Genomic DNA, 16,775 nt, shown 5'->3' with positions numbered 1-16,775 from the left:
ATAATGTAATTATTTTTTATAATAATAATTTAAGAATGGAGTCGTAGATTTTATATCGATTTGATCTGATTGTGAAACTTGTTATGGACAAAACATGAGCATTTGGTACCAAAGTCAAACCGTGCAAATTCACTCTTCGAACAAAGTTATTTTAATATAATAGAAACAGTACATATAACTAAAAAAGTACATACCCACTACTTGACTAGATGGAATCTTGATCATTCGCTGTACCAAGAATTATTCCTCACACTAGTTTTGTTTAATCACACACTAAATAAATAAACATTTACTTTTATTACAGTATTAGAAAATGAACAGAATTTTAAGTTTTATATTATGTACTATATTCAACTTTGACATGAACATCAGAATTAAACTGTCAAAACCTGTTTTTCATTCAAAGGCTGGTGAAAAACAATGAAATAAAAATTATGGATAAAAACATACTTGACTTCTTTGTTTTGGAATTATAAATAAGAACCCAAAAAAAGTTCAGTCAGTGTAGGTTAACATTATTGGTTATTAACCATCTCAAATATAATGTGTAAAAACGTTTCTGACATATTTTTTTTTGTTTTTGAAATAGTAATACTTATTATGTGATATTGATAAATGCTCAGATGACAAGAAAAGTATGTACTTGGTACTGTTGAACATATTTTGTGTTTATATACTTTGTTAAACTTATTAGCTATTGGTGTCATTTTGGCGAGGCTAGTGCTAGTGTATTCCAAATAATAGGTAAGTTTTTGAAAGTTTATGTTAAATCTTGTAGTACATTACAGTAATATATAGGTTATTTATATTTGCGACAATGCTTAGTTTTTAGTAGGAATGGAAAAATTACTTTTCTATTAAAACTTGGGTATCTGTATATTTATTATTTACAAAATACCAAAATATCCATGAAAAATACTGTAATTGGAGGAGGAACTTGTTTTTAATGGATAAGAGAGATGTTTTATAAATATTTCATTTGGTTGTAAATGAATTCATAAATATATATTTAGCAAATATAATATGAAACTTTTATGTGGTTATATTGCAAGCACAAAAGCACATACGTGTACCCATATGAGTAAATAAATAAGTTACTCATATGTGTGCCTATTTATCACTTAAATATTTTTCTGAACAATAGGCAGAAGCGGACACTGATAAGGTGTTTGAGGAATCTTGGATGACACATTATTTAATTTATTTTTAATATAAGGGGCAATTAAGATTATGACTTGGATGTTCCTACCACTACATGTGTAAATCACTTTATTACGTGTAAGTCTAAACAAAATATGTAGGTAATTTGTTCTAATAAAGTTTTTTTTTTAACTACTAAAATTGATATCCTTCGTAAATCACTTTATTACGTGTAAATCTAAACAAAATATGTAATTTGTTCTAATAAAGATTTTTTTTTAACTAATAAAATTGATATCCTTCAAGGCAGTTAATAACATTTTTTCATTCCATTTTATAGCAACTAATTTACAATTTGTACGGTTATTATTTATTTTTGGAAAGCAAGTTGGAAATTTTCTGTATTCTCTGTCGGAAACTTACAAATATGATTTAGATAGTAACAATGAAATTAGTTTATGTAATTGTAATATTTATTGGCAATAATCAGTGATAAGTAGACTTCAACTGAATAAATTCATTTGCTGGACTGTGAAATGCTTTATTTATTCTTAAAGAGAAAAATTATTTATCATGAGCTAGTATGATAGTTTATGCAAATAATTATCGTTTTTAATGTTTGTGCATGTCTTGTCTACTAATACTAAGTGACTAAGACCATCGACCAGTGGTGACTAGTTCAGTGGCACGTTGGGTGGAATTGCCATTACTATTTTAATTCGAATACATTTTGGGCAATCGAATAAATTAGCATAGTTAGGTACTATCGAATATTTCGATAGTTTTTGTTTGACAGTACCCGTCACTATATGGAAACACATAATTTCTAATAGAACTTCTGTCTAAAAAATGGAACATTTAGAAATGATATGTAATTCTTTCAAAATATATTAAGAATATATGTATATTTACAATTTAATAGTATTTAAAGGAATATCCACAAAAAAATTAAATGAATTATCATAATATATGATTAGTAAAGACAAGAAAATTATGTCATAATATTTAATGAGTATGTAATTAAACAAATATGTAATAATATATTAATATTAAAATTAAATTATGCAATAACTTGAAAGTATGTAAATATTCACAGCTACAATTATTGCAAATTAATTAACAGTGCTTCCTCGGTGACTCAGCTGGTTTCTATTTTTTGTCTAGCTTTGGCAAGAATGGCCTTCAGTTCTGTGGTCCTCACAGTTTGATACTGAAAAAATATATTAACATGTAAGAAACCTGCAAACTTGGCCAGAATGACATGTTCATTTCAAAATATACTTACTCCACTGATAGACTTCTGAATGCTTAACTGGGAAAATAATCTTTTGCCTTCGTCTCTACCACAAATTCTTTCCAACTCAGGTTTCTGAATGTCAAATAGGTGATGGCCAGCTATTCCTATAAATTTATCTTGAATCTTCTGACTAAATCCTTTCTTGTTCAACCATTCCTGTACGTCTTTTGCAGTGGACTTGTTATCAATGTAAGTTTCTGGGGTTTGTTTAATATCCAAATGTCTCTCTTTGGTTCTTTCTCTAACGAGGGTGAGTACACTTGACAATTCTTCTTGCATTCGGTCTTCGACAGAAATTGCCGATTTTATGGATTGTCTCGACGGAGCCCGTTTGAATACAGTTGGAGTTTTCGGCGCCTCTGGAAGAGGGGGGGCTGGTGGTGCAGCTGGGGGAAGAGGTGGAGGTGGAGGGGGTGGAGCACTAGATTGTTCTAAAGATAAAATTAATAAGATGTAATGGAAAGTTAGTCACATTTAAGCGACACATAAAGCTCTGTAATTCCTCGCTGAGACAACACTAAACAAAATCAAACAAAGATAGCCGTTTTACATATGATAAAGCACTGATAAAGCAGTTGACATTGCATTTTGATTCGCTGGAAACTAATAATTTTAATTTAAGTAACATTTAATTAAGATTTTTGGAAACCGAACTAATAATTTTTGCAGTAGGTATAGGTTAGAATTATTCAAAAACATGGTAAATAAATTTATTTTATATAATGTATACAATATATTTACGTATTGACTTCTGTTAGTAAAAAACTCATACGAAACATCAATTAATAAAATATAATATATACACTTGTAACTATTTCTTATAATTCGATTCAGTTATAAAAGTTATTACATAAATTTGTTATATGTATATGTAATAAAATATTAGACAATAATCATCATAATACTAAATTTTCAGAGGAAGTATTATAAGTCAGTTTCAATCGATAAGCTTTGTTGCTTTAAACAATTCCACAAGACAATAGAATATACATAATACAACACAAACAGAAATTACAATAAAAGCAGACACAATGGAATGTTGCCGAAACACTTAAGCAGTGCTTAGAAGTAGCGAAATTCTCCTTTCTTACCAAGCCTCTCATTTCTAATCCAATCTGTATTATTCTTTGATTGCGCTGGATGATCTTGAGAATTATGTGCTGTGTTAAATACAGGCGATTCCTAAAATGGTAACCGATATTTGGTATATCAGATATATGAATTATGAAATACTCACAGCTCTTCGGTTATAGTTTTGAGTGTACAGTGGGTTATTGAAGACATAAGGTGTTACTATAGTATGGGGAACATGTGCCACCTGACCTCTGCTATTTCTAGCTTTCCACCATTTTCGACTGTCATCTAATATCTGAAAAAATTGTTTAATTAAGTAAGCATAACATTTTGCTTATTTCTTGTTATATATACCTCAAGAAATTCTCCACGAACAACAGTTAATTCCTTATCATTGTTAGCAGTCCTTGGATAAGTCACTTGGACAATATTAGCTCCTCTATTCTGAAGATCTTCTAAGAAACTTTCTTGATTCCTTCCAAAACCTCTTTCATCACCACCATTTCTCTCAATCGAATCTACAGAAATATCACTACGAGTACTGTCGCCCATTGTAGGTGATAAGTCTTTCTCTGGCTGGTGACGGTGTGAATTACTACTTCTGTCATACATCAAAATATTGTCCTGGCTCGATGACTGATAATCATTGTAGTCCCCACTGTACTGACTGTCGTGTTGATAAGATTTATTTTCTATGTTAGAATCCAATTCGTCAATCACTGGGTATTCTGGAGACCATCCATCCATGAATACTGGGTGGTAAGATGGTACATGGCCCTTATACTGATCTCTAAAACAAATTTATTATAAAGTACCTTTACGTTTTTAAATAATTGTCTTCGTTTTTTTTTAAATATTGTTTCTTACCTTGGCATAAGCCATGCACTGCCCAGTGAATGCCATAATTCCGTTTCTTTACTTGTGACGCAGTTCATTAGAAGATTAACAGCTTCTCTTGTCAGCAATGGTGCAATAACATTATGTGGCAAATGTTGATCAAAGTAAGTATCATGTGATGCTTCAACAATAAGAGCCAACGGGGTAAACAAGAAGTGAACCAGTTCTGGTGCATTTGGATCATGTATATGCGCTTTTAGTTTGGCCAGAAGGTTGAAAGAAAGTTTAAATTTTTGGAAAATATCGATAAATTCTTTTTCGGGTGGTGGCTTAGTTCTCATCGTTAACATACCATCTCCCATGTCTCGCTTTTTGGTTTTTCTGTTTTTCCTTCTACGTTCCAGTTCCCTTGCTGCAGCGGCTGCATGTTGAAGTCTAGCAATGAACTTCTCAATATCGTCGAAGCAATGGTTTAATATAGTTACATCTCTTTCGTATTTTTCACTAGTTGTAGAACTAGAATCATCGTTGTTTGCAGTAAGCTCAGAGTCAGAACCATGGTAATCTCTTGTCACATCTCTGCTAGGATTTATGACGTTTTGTGGGGGCTTATGACTGGGAGGGGGAATGCTACTTTTGCGGCTTCTCGTTAATGCTTTACCCATGCGAAGTTGCATCAAGTCTTCTACAAGATCTTGTGCCGAAATGCTTTGACACTAATTCAAAAGTATTTTATTATTTCATATTGTGGCCATTCAGAAATTAACAGATACATTTTTATCAGCTTTGCCAACTTTTTGAAATTGATGTGTTAATTAAAAACGTTATGAAAAAATTATCACAAAAATTATCACTTTTCATAAGCACCCAAAATTACTCTTGAAATTTAAAAGTGTATCAAATATTTTGAAAATTTAATCCCTTAATTTCTGAACAACAAATTATGTCGTCAATATACTTCAATTTTATAGGCGTATTTAGTGAAAAATAATAAAATTAATCACATATCACATTGTAAAATTTATACTAAGTAATTTATCCAGTGTTTAATTAACTTACAATAAAAATTATATAGGCAATGAAAAAGAACTTCTTGCATGCTCCACTTTGTGGATAATGAAAGTATATGTGACAATATTGATAACTGAATTTAAATACAATAGATTGAAATTATTAAATTTTATCTTATCAAGATCGCATTGTATAAATGTAATTATTTTTAGATATTATGTGGCTACATATGTATGTCTGAATATTTAAATTATGCCAAATATGTGTATATAGTACATATCGTCACCGAGCAAGGAAAGAGGCATAAGCACCATATAGTGTTTTCATAATTCTGAGACCTTAGTAACACCTCTTTATCTGATTTTTTTTTGTCACACATACTTTATTCTAATAAATGTTAGAAGACTTACCTGAAATATGTGCATTTCTGGAGGGTGAGACTGATTGGAATTAGTGACGATAAAAACTAGAATATTATTATACATTTCCATAGGATCTTGACTCATAAATGCTGTGGGTTCTTGTATGGAATTGGCGGGAAACCTTTCCATAACACTCTAGAAAATAAGTCAATTTTTGGAATGAAAAGCCTCGATAAAAATTGCATATCTTGGCGTGTTTTCCAGTAAATGGAATAAAAATTATGTTTTACATTTATATCTTATGTTTTAATTTCTGTGAAAGAAGCTAATCTATTTCAAATGAATGTAGAGAAAATAGTAGGTATGTATAATAAAAGTCAGTTCGGTTTAAATAAAAGAAAAAGCATACAGGCATATTTCTTGGAACTTAACACTAATTAATAGCAGAATATGTGCAGCTATGAATCTTTAAGGCAATAGAAATTCCAGGTCAAAATGAAAGTAACAAGTTAGCCATCATGTGGATTTTCAAAAATATATTTCTTGACTTTCTAAAATATGAAGTAAGTTTTTAATTTAAATATATAGGGAAATATTTCTAATGTTTGAGAGATAGTCTTGATATTATTGAACAAATACAGGTTTTAATACAGTTCCCAGTTAGGGATATAATTTATTTTTCAAATATTGACAATTAAACACTACATATTGCTAATAACCTTCTTGAAAATAACAATTTTATCTGTAACAAACACATTAAACAGTTACATAAGTACACGTTATAGGCAGAATGTCAATTTTGATGTAATCTTATGTTTTCCAAATTACACGCTAATGTATCATCTTCTTTTAAATAGCCTTATAAAGACTGGAAAAGTCCAGCATTAAAAATAAAAGTGACTCGAAGTGATATCAGGTAATTAAGAGTTATGTGAATAAATCAGTAAAGGTGATAAGAAAGTCCACCTCCTCGTTTTAATATCTTTATCTGTTTTTTACGAACTGATTGCTATTGTAAAAATTGTATAATACAGGGTTAGTTTCATAATTCACTTAAAAAAATAATTCAAAAAATTGTGTGCAAATTTAAAAGTAGGGAATTGAATTACTGAAAATTTGTTTCAGCCGCATCTCTTTTAAAATAATGTTTGTGATCGTATCAGCTCATAGGCTAATTTTAAATTTCTATGAGCAAGTATTTTCTAGACATCAGCTGACTTCTCTACCATTTTAGTTAAAATGAAATGATAATAAAAATACCACAATCCTCTTTTATAATACATCACATTTTTGAAAGTATATTTATTTAAAAAATATATTAATGGGGGAGTATAAACATCAAATGTTTGAAATTTTTGAAATGCTTTTTTATGATAAATAAATGATAACACTAATTAACTGACTTGACAGCATAATTGAAGCACTACATACCTATTTAAAAATACCTTTAAAAAAATAAGGTGCGCTAAATCATAAACTTAACGATGTTGTAGATCGCGAGATAAATACAAAATCGGCATACTACAATCAGTATTTTTATCTTTGATGTATGTACGACATAATATTACACATTATCGAGAATTTTAATAAGCTGTTTGGGTTAATTGTAAATTTTAAGTTTAAAAATGTATATATTAAAATGATTAATTCATTGCAAATTGTACTTACACCAGTCTCATAGTCCATAATCAAAACCCAAGAGTTGTCTAGGCAAAGTTGCATTTTTTGCGACCATATTCCATTGGTTTTTTCCAGTTGTAACAGTCTTCGCATTCCATCAGCAGGATATATAATACCTGTCTCTTTGGTAACAGTAAATGTAGCCAAATGCTCAATAATATGAATTGGTTTCCCCACACCGTCATTCATTCTATCATCCCTGTCCCTGTCTACGTCCCTGTCGTCCCCAGAATATCCATTACGATACGCCATTGTTCTGTTGATTAGTATTTCTTACTCCTGGAATTAAAGTAAATAAAACCTTCAGAGCATCATACCGAAGCTTCTTTGGAAAAAAGTAACGTAAAACTGACAGATGTCATAGATATTAACAAAATTAACATCGTGTATAAAAGGTTTATCACGTTATTTATTATCAGAAGATTTATAGATAGTCAAATTAATGCTGTTTGTTTTGATTAACATTTATTTCTCAATTGAACAATGTAAAACTTTATTAGATATTTGTACAACATTAACCGTAACATCACCATTTGGTCATGGCTGTTTTTATTACATTAAAAGTAAACTTAGTATTTTAAATATCTGTCTGTGGATTAGTTCAAAGCAGCTATCTTTTATTTTACTTACTGTTAAAATATTTGCGCATTTATTAACCATAAGTCCTTTTAGCTACTTACGCTCTATACGTTTTGGAAGTTTTGCTTAAAAACAAACTAAACGTTAACATTTCATTAGGGAAAATTATCTACATTTTTTTGGGGATATCCCATTGTTCATGATCTCATATGGGTATACTTAATGCAGATAAATTAAATGATATAAGGATTACCTATCTCTTTGTGATAATTCGAGAAAAAAACTTTTGATAAACTAAATTCCAATCGAAAAAATTATTTTCCTTTTGATTAATGACCAAAGGTCAGACTTATGCGCACTATTGTGAATTAATAATAATATTTTCATTTTTTCCCGAATTCTTTTACTCAATCATACCACAGTTTTGAAAGGACGTGACTGTAATTATGCAAAGGGATCAAAAAGCCGTGTACATATTTTCATAAACACATTTATTTGGTACGTAATATCTACCGTACACATTAATTCTCAGAATGAATTATATTATCCATTAGTCATCGTCATCATCACCACAGCTATCTATAAACATTTTAATACCAAACAATGCAGGAGTTTTTTTGAAGGCGGTGATATGGGTAGGATGCAAAAATATAATTAATGGAGATAAAAGGATAACCGCAGCTTTTTTATGCTATTCCTAATTTGTGAATTATCCAAAAACTATTACAAGGCAAATTTTAATAATTTAAAAGGGTTAGAGCTAAAAACCCACGCTTTTTTATTCAAGGCCTTAATGAGTTACAAGTATTCATTTACAGTTTCATACAGTTTTTATAAACTGTAACATGAGATACATGACATAACGTAAAAATCCTTTTTTTTTAATATGTCCATTAAGATTAATTTGTTTGAAGTCACTTTTGAAGTTATTAACAACTCAATACGTAATAACTTGTTTGTTGATATGCTACAGAATGCACACTTTATTTTAATTTATTAATTATACCTTAAAACCGGGATTTATGATCATTGATTAATTAGGACCTAATTTAATGGTTATCACATCATTCAGTTACTTTTGTGCAATGCAATTTAAAAGTGTAAATACACATGTTTACGTACTTATCTTAACGCCTTATAATATCCTAATTGAAGATTTAACTTATGATTTAATCTATAGGATAATACAAATTGGTATGAAATCAAATAACTGAAAATCAAGTGATTAAGTAATCGTTATTACTTCGCAAATAGACTCACTGCGCCCAGTATACGATCAGTAACATTAAAACGTGATTAAATAACTAAAATTAAAAAGTATCTACCCTCAGCTTGAAACAGAAAGTATAACTGTCTGGTTGTAAACTTAGTTAAGGTGGAGTGACGTTATAAACAATAATACTGCAACCATTCTTGATTAAACCCTGAATGGGGTATAAACTGTAATTAAGAACCCGGCCAATAAGAAATTATATGTAAGGCGCCAAATGTAGAGCCCCAAATTTAAATTTCCCGAGGGCCCCATGAAGGTATAATTTGCCACTGAATATACGTTAATGCAATCACCGGATATGACGGATGACGTACAGTAGCGGTTCCCAAAGGTGGCGGAGTTGCGGAAGAGGGGGTCGCTAAAGGTTTTACAAAATGTAGGTACCTATTTTACATATTTAAAAAAATCATAAGAAACTAATTTCTTAAATTTCAGGTTCTGTATTCGAAATACACAATTCTAATTTTCCAATTCCAGGTTACTTCGATCAGTCATCAATGACAAAATAATTACAGATATGAAGTTGCAAATGGTGTCAAAAATTTAAAAACATCTTACCTAACTTAAGACATTCTTTTTTTCAATTCAAAAGTGATCTACACTGTGTCAAAGAAAATTCTTATTTTATCAACATGTGTCTAGAACAATGAAATCTTTAATTTAGTTGAAATTTGCGTCAATTGGATACGACTTTCTAAAATTGGATTTTTACCCATTTTTAATGATCATCGGCTTCCTTCTGGAAAATATTCTAAGATGTCGTTTCAAATTAAACAAACTGAAGGTAGGAGAGGCATATGCCTGATTATCATTTAGATAGCGTTCTATCAGACTTTATTCTTCTTTGTTATCGCTGCTGATGCACCCCGCCTTCCCGCAAGTTTAAAAATCCTACCTTTAAAGCACATGTATCTGAAGTGCTGCGGCGGCACCGCTAATCTGCCTCCGCAGTGTCGCGGCACAGCCGCGCGGCACCGCTTGAAGTGTTTCGCAGTCCTTAATCTGCTATAAGTATAATTTTCATGTTACGGTGGTTACAAATATTGGTTTGCGACCTATTCATAGGCGATTGTGTATTTTAAATAAGTTTTTAATACTAGTGAAAACACGAATATTTACTATATATACTGTATAAGTGTACGGGTGGCCGTACTTATAGGAAGAAGTTACTAAACTACAAGAACAAGAACCTTTTTTACAAACTTTGGTTTAACCTCAGATAAAACTATAAAATTTTCCTCGCAAACAACGAGAAGTTAGGCGCAAGATTTGATTTATTGAATTTTAGAACAGATTACATATTATTGTTATTATTATTATGATCATTATATTCAGGAAAATTTACATAATTTTACAACACATTCAGATATTCACAACTAATACCCGACAAGCAAGCAATTTGGTGGCTCCATTTTCTCGCATACGTTTATCACAAAAGAATAAGGTTCCCTTATAAAGTAATTATAAGGTAAATGCTATCTATCCTTTGACCGCGGCTATGTTGAGTGACCTGTAAGTCCCTCCAAACCCAAGCTTGCCATCATAAAACTCGGGAATAACATAACCGGCTTAATTCATAAATAACTATTTCTAAGTTTTATGGTCTAGGTACAATTTATAAAAGGGTATTCTCTGAATAAAGAATTCTGGAATTTCCAAAGTCTGAAGGACTCGGCCTGTGAGAAAGACATCTCCGACAAATATATACAATAAATTTGTTCATATTCATGGAAAAGCTCTAATTGACAGTATGTCTGTCACAAAATTACAAATCTGCAAAGTTGTTTTTATTAAATTATTACTTTTATACTGTTGACGAATATATGTGTTTTATTTATTAGACCTATAAATCGTTTGTATTTTTAATTTGTTAGATTGTTAGATATTTATATTTTCTGTCTATTTGTGAGTTCAAATGTATTTGTTGTATATAAAGTGGTTAATAAAGTAAGTAAGTATTGTTATAGTAAAGCCAGTAATTTTGATTAATTCATATTTTCGAAGTGTGCTATTTTTGCGCATTATTATTTTATCGTTAGAAAAAAGTTGCGCGATTATCACAATACTCTTGACTCTAGAGATTTTTTTTAATTAATGCTGTATTCATCATAATCTACACCTTTACAATTTAAAAACTATTTTTGATATCATTGTGTGGATTATCTTTTTGCGTTAATCTTGCTATAATCTCATTCAAAATAGGTATACTTGCGATATTCGTCATTTTTTCCAAAAATGTATCTACTTGATATCTTTTCTATATTTAAAAGTACTTTTCCCTTTCTGAACATGATGTCTTGTGTATTTAAAACATTTTGTTATTTGATAAGAGAATCATACCATTATGTACAGTTTTTCAGTTTTGCGTTAGTCATTAAATAAATCCTAATTTTTTTAAATGCTATACCTATATCAAGCGTTATGTTCTATGTAACAATGATTATACCTAGTTGACTATCAGATTCGAAACCAGTTTAAATAATTTAGTTGTTTAGGATGATATACCTGAACTATAATTGTCAAGTACATATAAATCGCTCTACAGAACATTAAGTATAAAATGTAAGAAAATTAACAATAGAGCCGACGTATGGGTACTGAAATTAGATAGGATGTTGTCCTCCTCATTTTAAATCATGCATTAAAACTAAGCACAATCACACACTTAATGAAGTCTTATATGCACGCAATTTTTATTGCAAAATAAAAAGATAAAAGATAAGATAGTTATATTAGTTATGAGCATTTTTGTCATCACTAATACATTCGCAGGAATGTGAGTAATAACAAGAGTGCCGTACGTCCTTGACAAAAAAACTATTTACTCAAGCACCTGTATACATTAATCATAAACAAATTGCTCCTACCTACATATTTTCAGAGCTTATTTTTGATAAGGGGTAAGAAACAGATGTAGATTTACTTCTAAAAATTTATATAATTTCGCGAACAATAATAAAATGCGTATGAATATATTATGATCTAGTAGAAAATTTGGCAAATTTTTTAGATATATATAGTAAAGCATGCAGAAGTATATGTTTAAAAGGCCTCGGGAAGATAAAAATTAAAGAGAATTTAGTTTACCTAATATTAATATTTCATTTAAGTTTCGCCACACCTTTATCCATATACTGAATGGAATGTATGGAATGAGGTAAGAACGTCAGGTATTTTTAATGTATGCATTGAAGAGGTACCTACATACAATTAGAATACATTCGACAAATCTACCTGAACAAATATTTATGCGTATTTAGGCACCTAAATAGAAACGTGTAAATAGAAAAATTTAAAAACATTACAGAAAAATCGACGAAATCAGTGACAGCCATTACCATAAATAAAAAAAAATGTGAACCACTGTATAGCACTGTAGTCACAAATCCTTATTGTTAAGAGCCTGTTTATGTTAAAAAAAGATTTACAGTAACCTGAAGACATATGCAGAATATAAAATATAAAGCCACGGTGGCGTACAGTACAAGGTATACGGTATAGGAACAAAAACAGTTAAATGTACCAAACATTGTCGGCAATTAAAAAAGATACTACTTACTTATTACTTAATTAGTATTCCATATTTATAAAGTGATATAGCATAAACAATAACACATTTCACTGCAAATTTTCTGAAATAAAACTAACAATACATCGCCATACAAACAGATAACTAACTAGACAAACTATACCTCACGCTCCCACCTGACAGGTAAGTAAGATAAGTCGCTGAGTCGAGCTCAAGGCACATGCGTAGAAAAATGAGTATACTACCTTTAACTACCTACCTGCAACTCTCTCCATAATTATTTGTGCCGCAGGTGAATTTTTTAAATAATTTATTGATAATTCAGTTTTAAAATTCCAATATCAACTAATGATACACCTATTAACAAACATTAAAATCTGCAAGATGAGTATCGAATTAACTAAGATGTATATTAGATAGTGTAGAAAATCCATGTTGAAATAATATAAAAAATATTTTTATGAAAATTTCTTGATTATTACGCTATTATAGGTGAATCATCCATCTTACAAGTTTATAAAATACCGAACAGTCTTCCATAGTACGCATAGCGCATAGTACTTTTAGACAATTAGACAATAATTTAATAAACTGCTCTTGAGCTTTCTCAAAGCCGAAATCTATTTCTACGTACCTTGATTAGGCAACTACAAAAACAAATATTTATGCCGTAGTCAATAGCAATAATTGTTTATTTAGTTTCATGTATTTTATCAGTTTGATAAAGGTATTCGGGTGATTTTTATAGCTACATTAGGTATTTTATTATACTTAACTAATTATTCAAAATTGTTTTTGCATTATATCGTAATAAGAATTGTAATACGAATATTACCGGAGATTACAATTTTTATTGTTGTTACTAACAGAATGTAAGGATAGACTACCAGTTATACAGCACTGGCTTTGCCTGGTTCTATATATTAGATGGTGACGACCACGCAATTTTTTTTTAATACTTTGTGTGTCTGGGATTCTACATCTAGCACAAGACTTGTTTATTATTTTTTACTTACATAACTGGTTTCGTAACAATATCTTGACACTATTAAATCCACTCTTCCGTCAGTTATAAAGTGCTGTTAATTATTAAGCAAATTTTAATAACGCTCGAATGAAACACCTTTTACAGTTATTATTTTTTTAATGTAAAAGTAATTGTTCATTAATTTGATTAAGCAATGCGAAAATAACAATTTTAAATTTAATTTTAAACGTTACAAATAAATTATATATTGCACTACTTCTACAAGGCAAACAACAAAATTTAATGTTTCAAAATTCTAACATGTTTTGATTTATACATATTTACTATTTACGTTACTTTGGTTAAATAAATGAAAGATTTAATCAAAACTGTAGTGACAAAAATGAAATAAAATTAATAATTAGCTTTTACAGTTAAAATAAAACAATTTAATTATACCATTATGCATGACACAATTTTAAATTGGATAAATACCTTCTACCAATACCGCAGCAGTAAAAATATTCAGCACAGGTTGCTTTGTAGTGTTAATAGATATCAGACAATTAATAATTGCGTAGTTTGCTTAATGGGAAGATAATCCGACTTTATCCTAAGTACGTTTTATATATTGAATTTTTAATTTTAATTGCTTTCAGATGCATCATTCAGAATTCCTGTAAAGATAATATGTAATTTATAGCAACCGTGATATTTGAAAAATGTCATTAATTTCTTAATTTGTTTCAGGAAGAAAACATGAGTCCGCTCTTATATTATTCCAGCAGATTCACTAATATTGGAGGAAAGGAAGTTCGTGTGGATGAAGAAAACAGGAAAGACATAAATAAGACGGTAGTAGTGGTAGGAGGGAAAGAGACAGAATGTACTCTGTGATACTTATGTTAGTATTTTTTGTATTGGTCCGAGTTCACTTATACGACAGGTAAAACCAGGTAGGCTTAACTATCAGACTCCACAACTTTATGAATGCTAGTAGTATTTGAAAGTGTACCGAGTGTAGCCGAATGTTACACGAGGCCAACTAACAGTAGTTGACTGCACTGCTAAACTCGAACTGATGTATTTTGTCGTAGTGAGTTGTGACTAGATACGAACATGGTAAATAGTGCAAGCACTTTTGGTTTACAAGACTTTTAAAAGAAAACATTAATAAAACTGGACTTTGTTTACATTTATAGTGACTTTTGTGGTTATTTGTGGCACAGTTATTTACTTTTAGTGGACTTTTCAAAAGTTTATGTTGATGTTGACGTTCTGCTCTCAAAGTTTGTGTTTGGAAAATGACCGTGCGTCACCACAGATTCTGGGTCCTCAACATATATAATAACTTTAGGTAAGGCCTATTTTCTTCTATATTTGTTATACAATCCTTCATTGAGTATTTTTAATTTTAATGTACTTTACATTGACGCCTATGTAAGAGGTTAAATAGGGAACATTTCCTAATGGTTCTTTAAGAGTTCTTCAATTAAATTATATAAATTGTTACTGGGCCTACACACATTCATTATGCAATTTTGTTTTATTATAATATTTTGGAGCGAACTATGTTCCAATTAAATATGTAGGCACTTAAATCTATCGATACTTTCTCTTCTAGTTGGTTGCAGATAGTATTAAAAGTCTAACAAATAGGTAGAATATATTTTATTAATATATGTTAATATATGTCTGTTCAGTTATTCTATAATTATTGTTTATTTCACATGGAAATACTTTAGTAGTAAATGTTAATTAATTAAATATGTATAAAGACATATAAATGCTTAATTTAAATGTGTGTGGATATATTGTTAGATATAAATTGTTAATTTTCCCTGTGTTTTTGAGAAATAATTAATTTAATTACTAAATTACTTACAATAATATTTTCCGAGAAACCTGTAGGAAATGCTTTTTTCAAGTACCTACTTCATAAAACCAAATTATCTTGTTCTTAAAGTGGTATATTTATCTTTAAAACTAGTTTGCTGGAACTTATTAAAACTTTCTATTTAAGGATTTCAAGTAATGAATTTTTTGTTTTGTTGTCGGTAACTATCATCGTAATGTTCCGTTTTGTTTGTAATGCTCCATTAATTATTTTGTATTTAAATTTATCTAAAAAGCAGTTTTCAGTTATGCACCATAAAGCTAATACAAATCGTGTACTATATTTTTACAGTAATACCCGACAACAAAATAATATAAGTACATACTATAAAGCCATCACCATTAAAAAGTTCTGCTTATGTTCAATGTATATTTCACACTAGAATCACTAGGATTTGGAAACAGCTCTCTCTGTACGTGAAATAGTATATTCGATTAACAGGAAAATACTAAAAATTATGCAATAGTTTCAAAACAAATTTATGGCTATTAGATATCATTATTTATCCCTTATCAGCACAGTGTACCAACTGATAAAATAAGTGGGTAGCTACCTCGGTAGCTTACCATCTTGATCTTGAATTAATTTTTGCGCTCATTAATATGGATTATTTATACCATTTGTTAAATTGCAATAGGTTTAACATTAAATAAAATGATAGCAGTTGCACGGTGTATTATACAGATTGTCTAGGATTAAAATCGCTAACTGCAACAGACGATCTACGAAGCAATGAGAAAACCCACGAAGACAATAGACGGAAACTACAGACAGAACAAAGAGCTGAAAAAAAATCACATAGGGGGTCGATGCTCATGAGAGAACAAAGCATGGGAGAAGGGTAGAAATATAAGAAATTAAGTATAAATACATATTTATTTATACTATGGTTTTAATTTAGAACTAAAAGCTGGTGTCAAATATGTTTACGTACCTTTCTTTATAGGTATAGTCTTTCCGAAGTCAGTTCAACATGTATAAAAACGCCTAGCAATAAAACTTAATTAGTTTCATAGGCGTCCCTTAAAAACAAAATATCCCTCTTATTTCTCCGTTTCGCAATTGTAACATGAATGATTAATGGAAGGTGCTTATAATAAATTAAAATTATCTTAATCGCACCAAATTC

The 16,775-nt window shown here is 29.9% G+C and overlaps 2 protein-coding genes across 2 annotated transcripts in view; one reads left to right on the top strand and one right to left on the bottom strand.

Annotated features, from left to right (window-relative positions):
* Positions 1-2,130: 2,130 nt before the first annotated feature.
* LOC108906274 (epidermal growth factor receptor kinase substrate 8) lies at positions 2,131-12,961 on the bottom strand. Its single transcript, XM_018709491.1, has 9 exons — positions 12,813-12,961; positions 7,390-7,680; positions 5,770-5,916; positions 4,379-5,064; positions 3,866-4,301; positions 3,675-3,806; positions 3,529-3,619; positions 2,426-2,868; positions 2,131-2,350 (listed from the first exon to the last, which is right to left on the bottom strand). Exons 2-9 carry the CDS (start codon positions 7,651-7,653, stop codon positions 2,279-2,281), a joined length of 2,271 nt encoding a protein of 756 aa, XP_018565007.1. The 5' UTR covers positions 7,654-7,680; positions 12,813-12,961; the 3' UTR covers positions 2,131-2,278.
* A 1,739-nt stretch (positions 12,962-14,700) lies between these two features.
* The window catches only part of LOC108906284 (semaphorin-1A-like), a 44,044-nt gene continuing 41,969 nt past the window's right edge, over positions 14,701-16,775 (top strand). Inside the window, exon 1 of the mRNA XM_018709506.1 lies at positions 14,701-15,106. The gene's annotated coding sequence lies outside the window, so the exon portion shown is untranslated. The remainder of the gene's footprint in view (positions 15,107-16,775) is intronic.

This window comes from Anoplophora glabripennis, unplaced genomic scaffold (genome assembly GCF_000390285.2).
Source record: "Anoplophora glabripennis isolate ALB-LARVAE unplaced genomic scaffold, Agla_2.0 scaffold32, whole genome shotgun sequence".
NCBI lineage: Eukaryota > Metazoa > Arthropoda > Insecta > Coleoptera > Cerambycidae > Anoplophora > Anoplophora glabripennis.
This window is presented reverse-complemented; position numbering and strand designations above follow the sequence as displayed.

Coding starts and splice junctions, on each gene's coding strand:
- LOC108906274 (XM_018709491.1), bottom strand. CDS start 7,653: ATGGCGTATCGTAATGGATATTCTGGGGACGACAGGGACGTAGACAGG. Junction 4,302..4,378: donor AGTGCATGGCTTATGCCAAG/GTAAGAAACAAT, acceptor AATTTGTTTTAG/AGATCAGTATAAGGGCCATG. Junction 2,351..2,425: donor TTCAGAAGTCTATCAGTGGA/GTAAGTATATTT, acceptor ATATTTTTTCAG/TATCAAACTGTGAGGACCAC.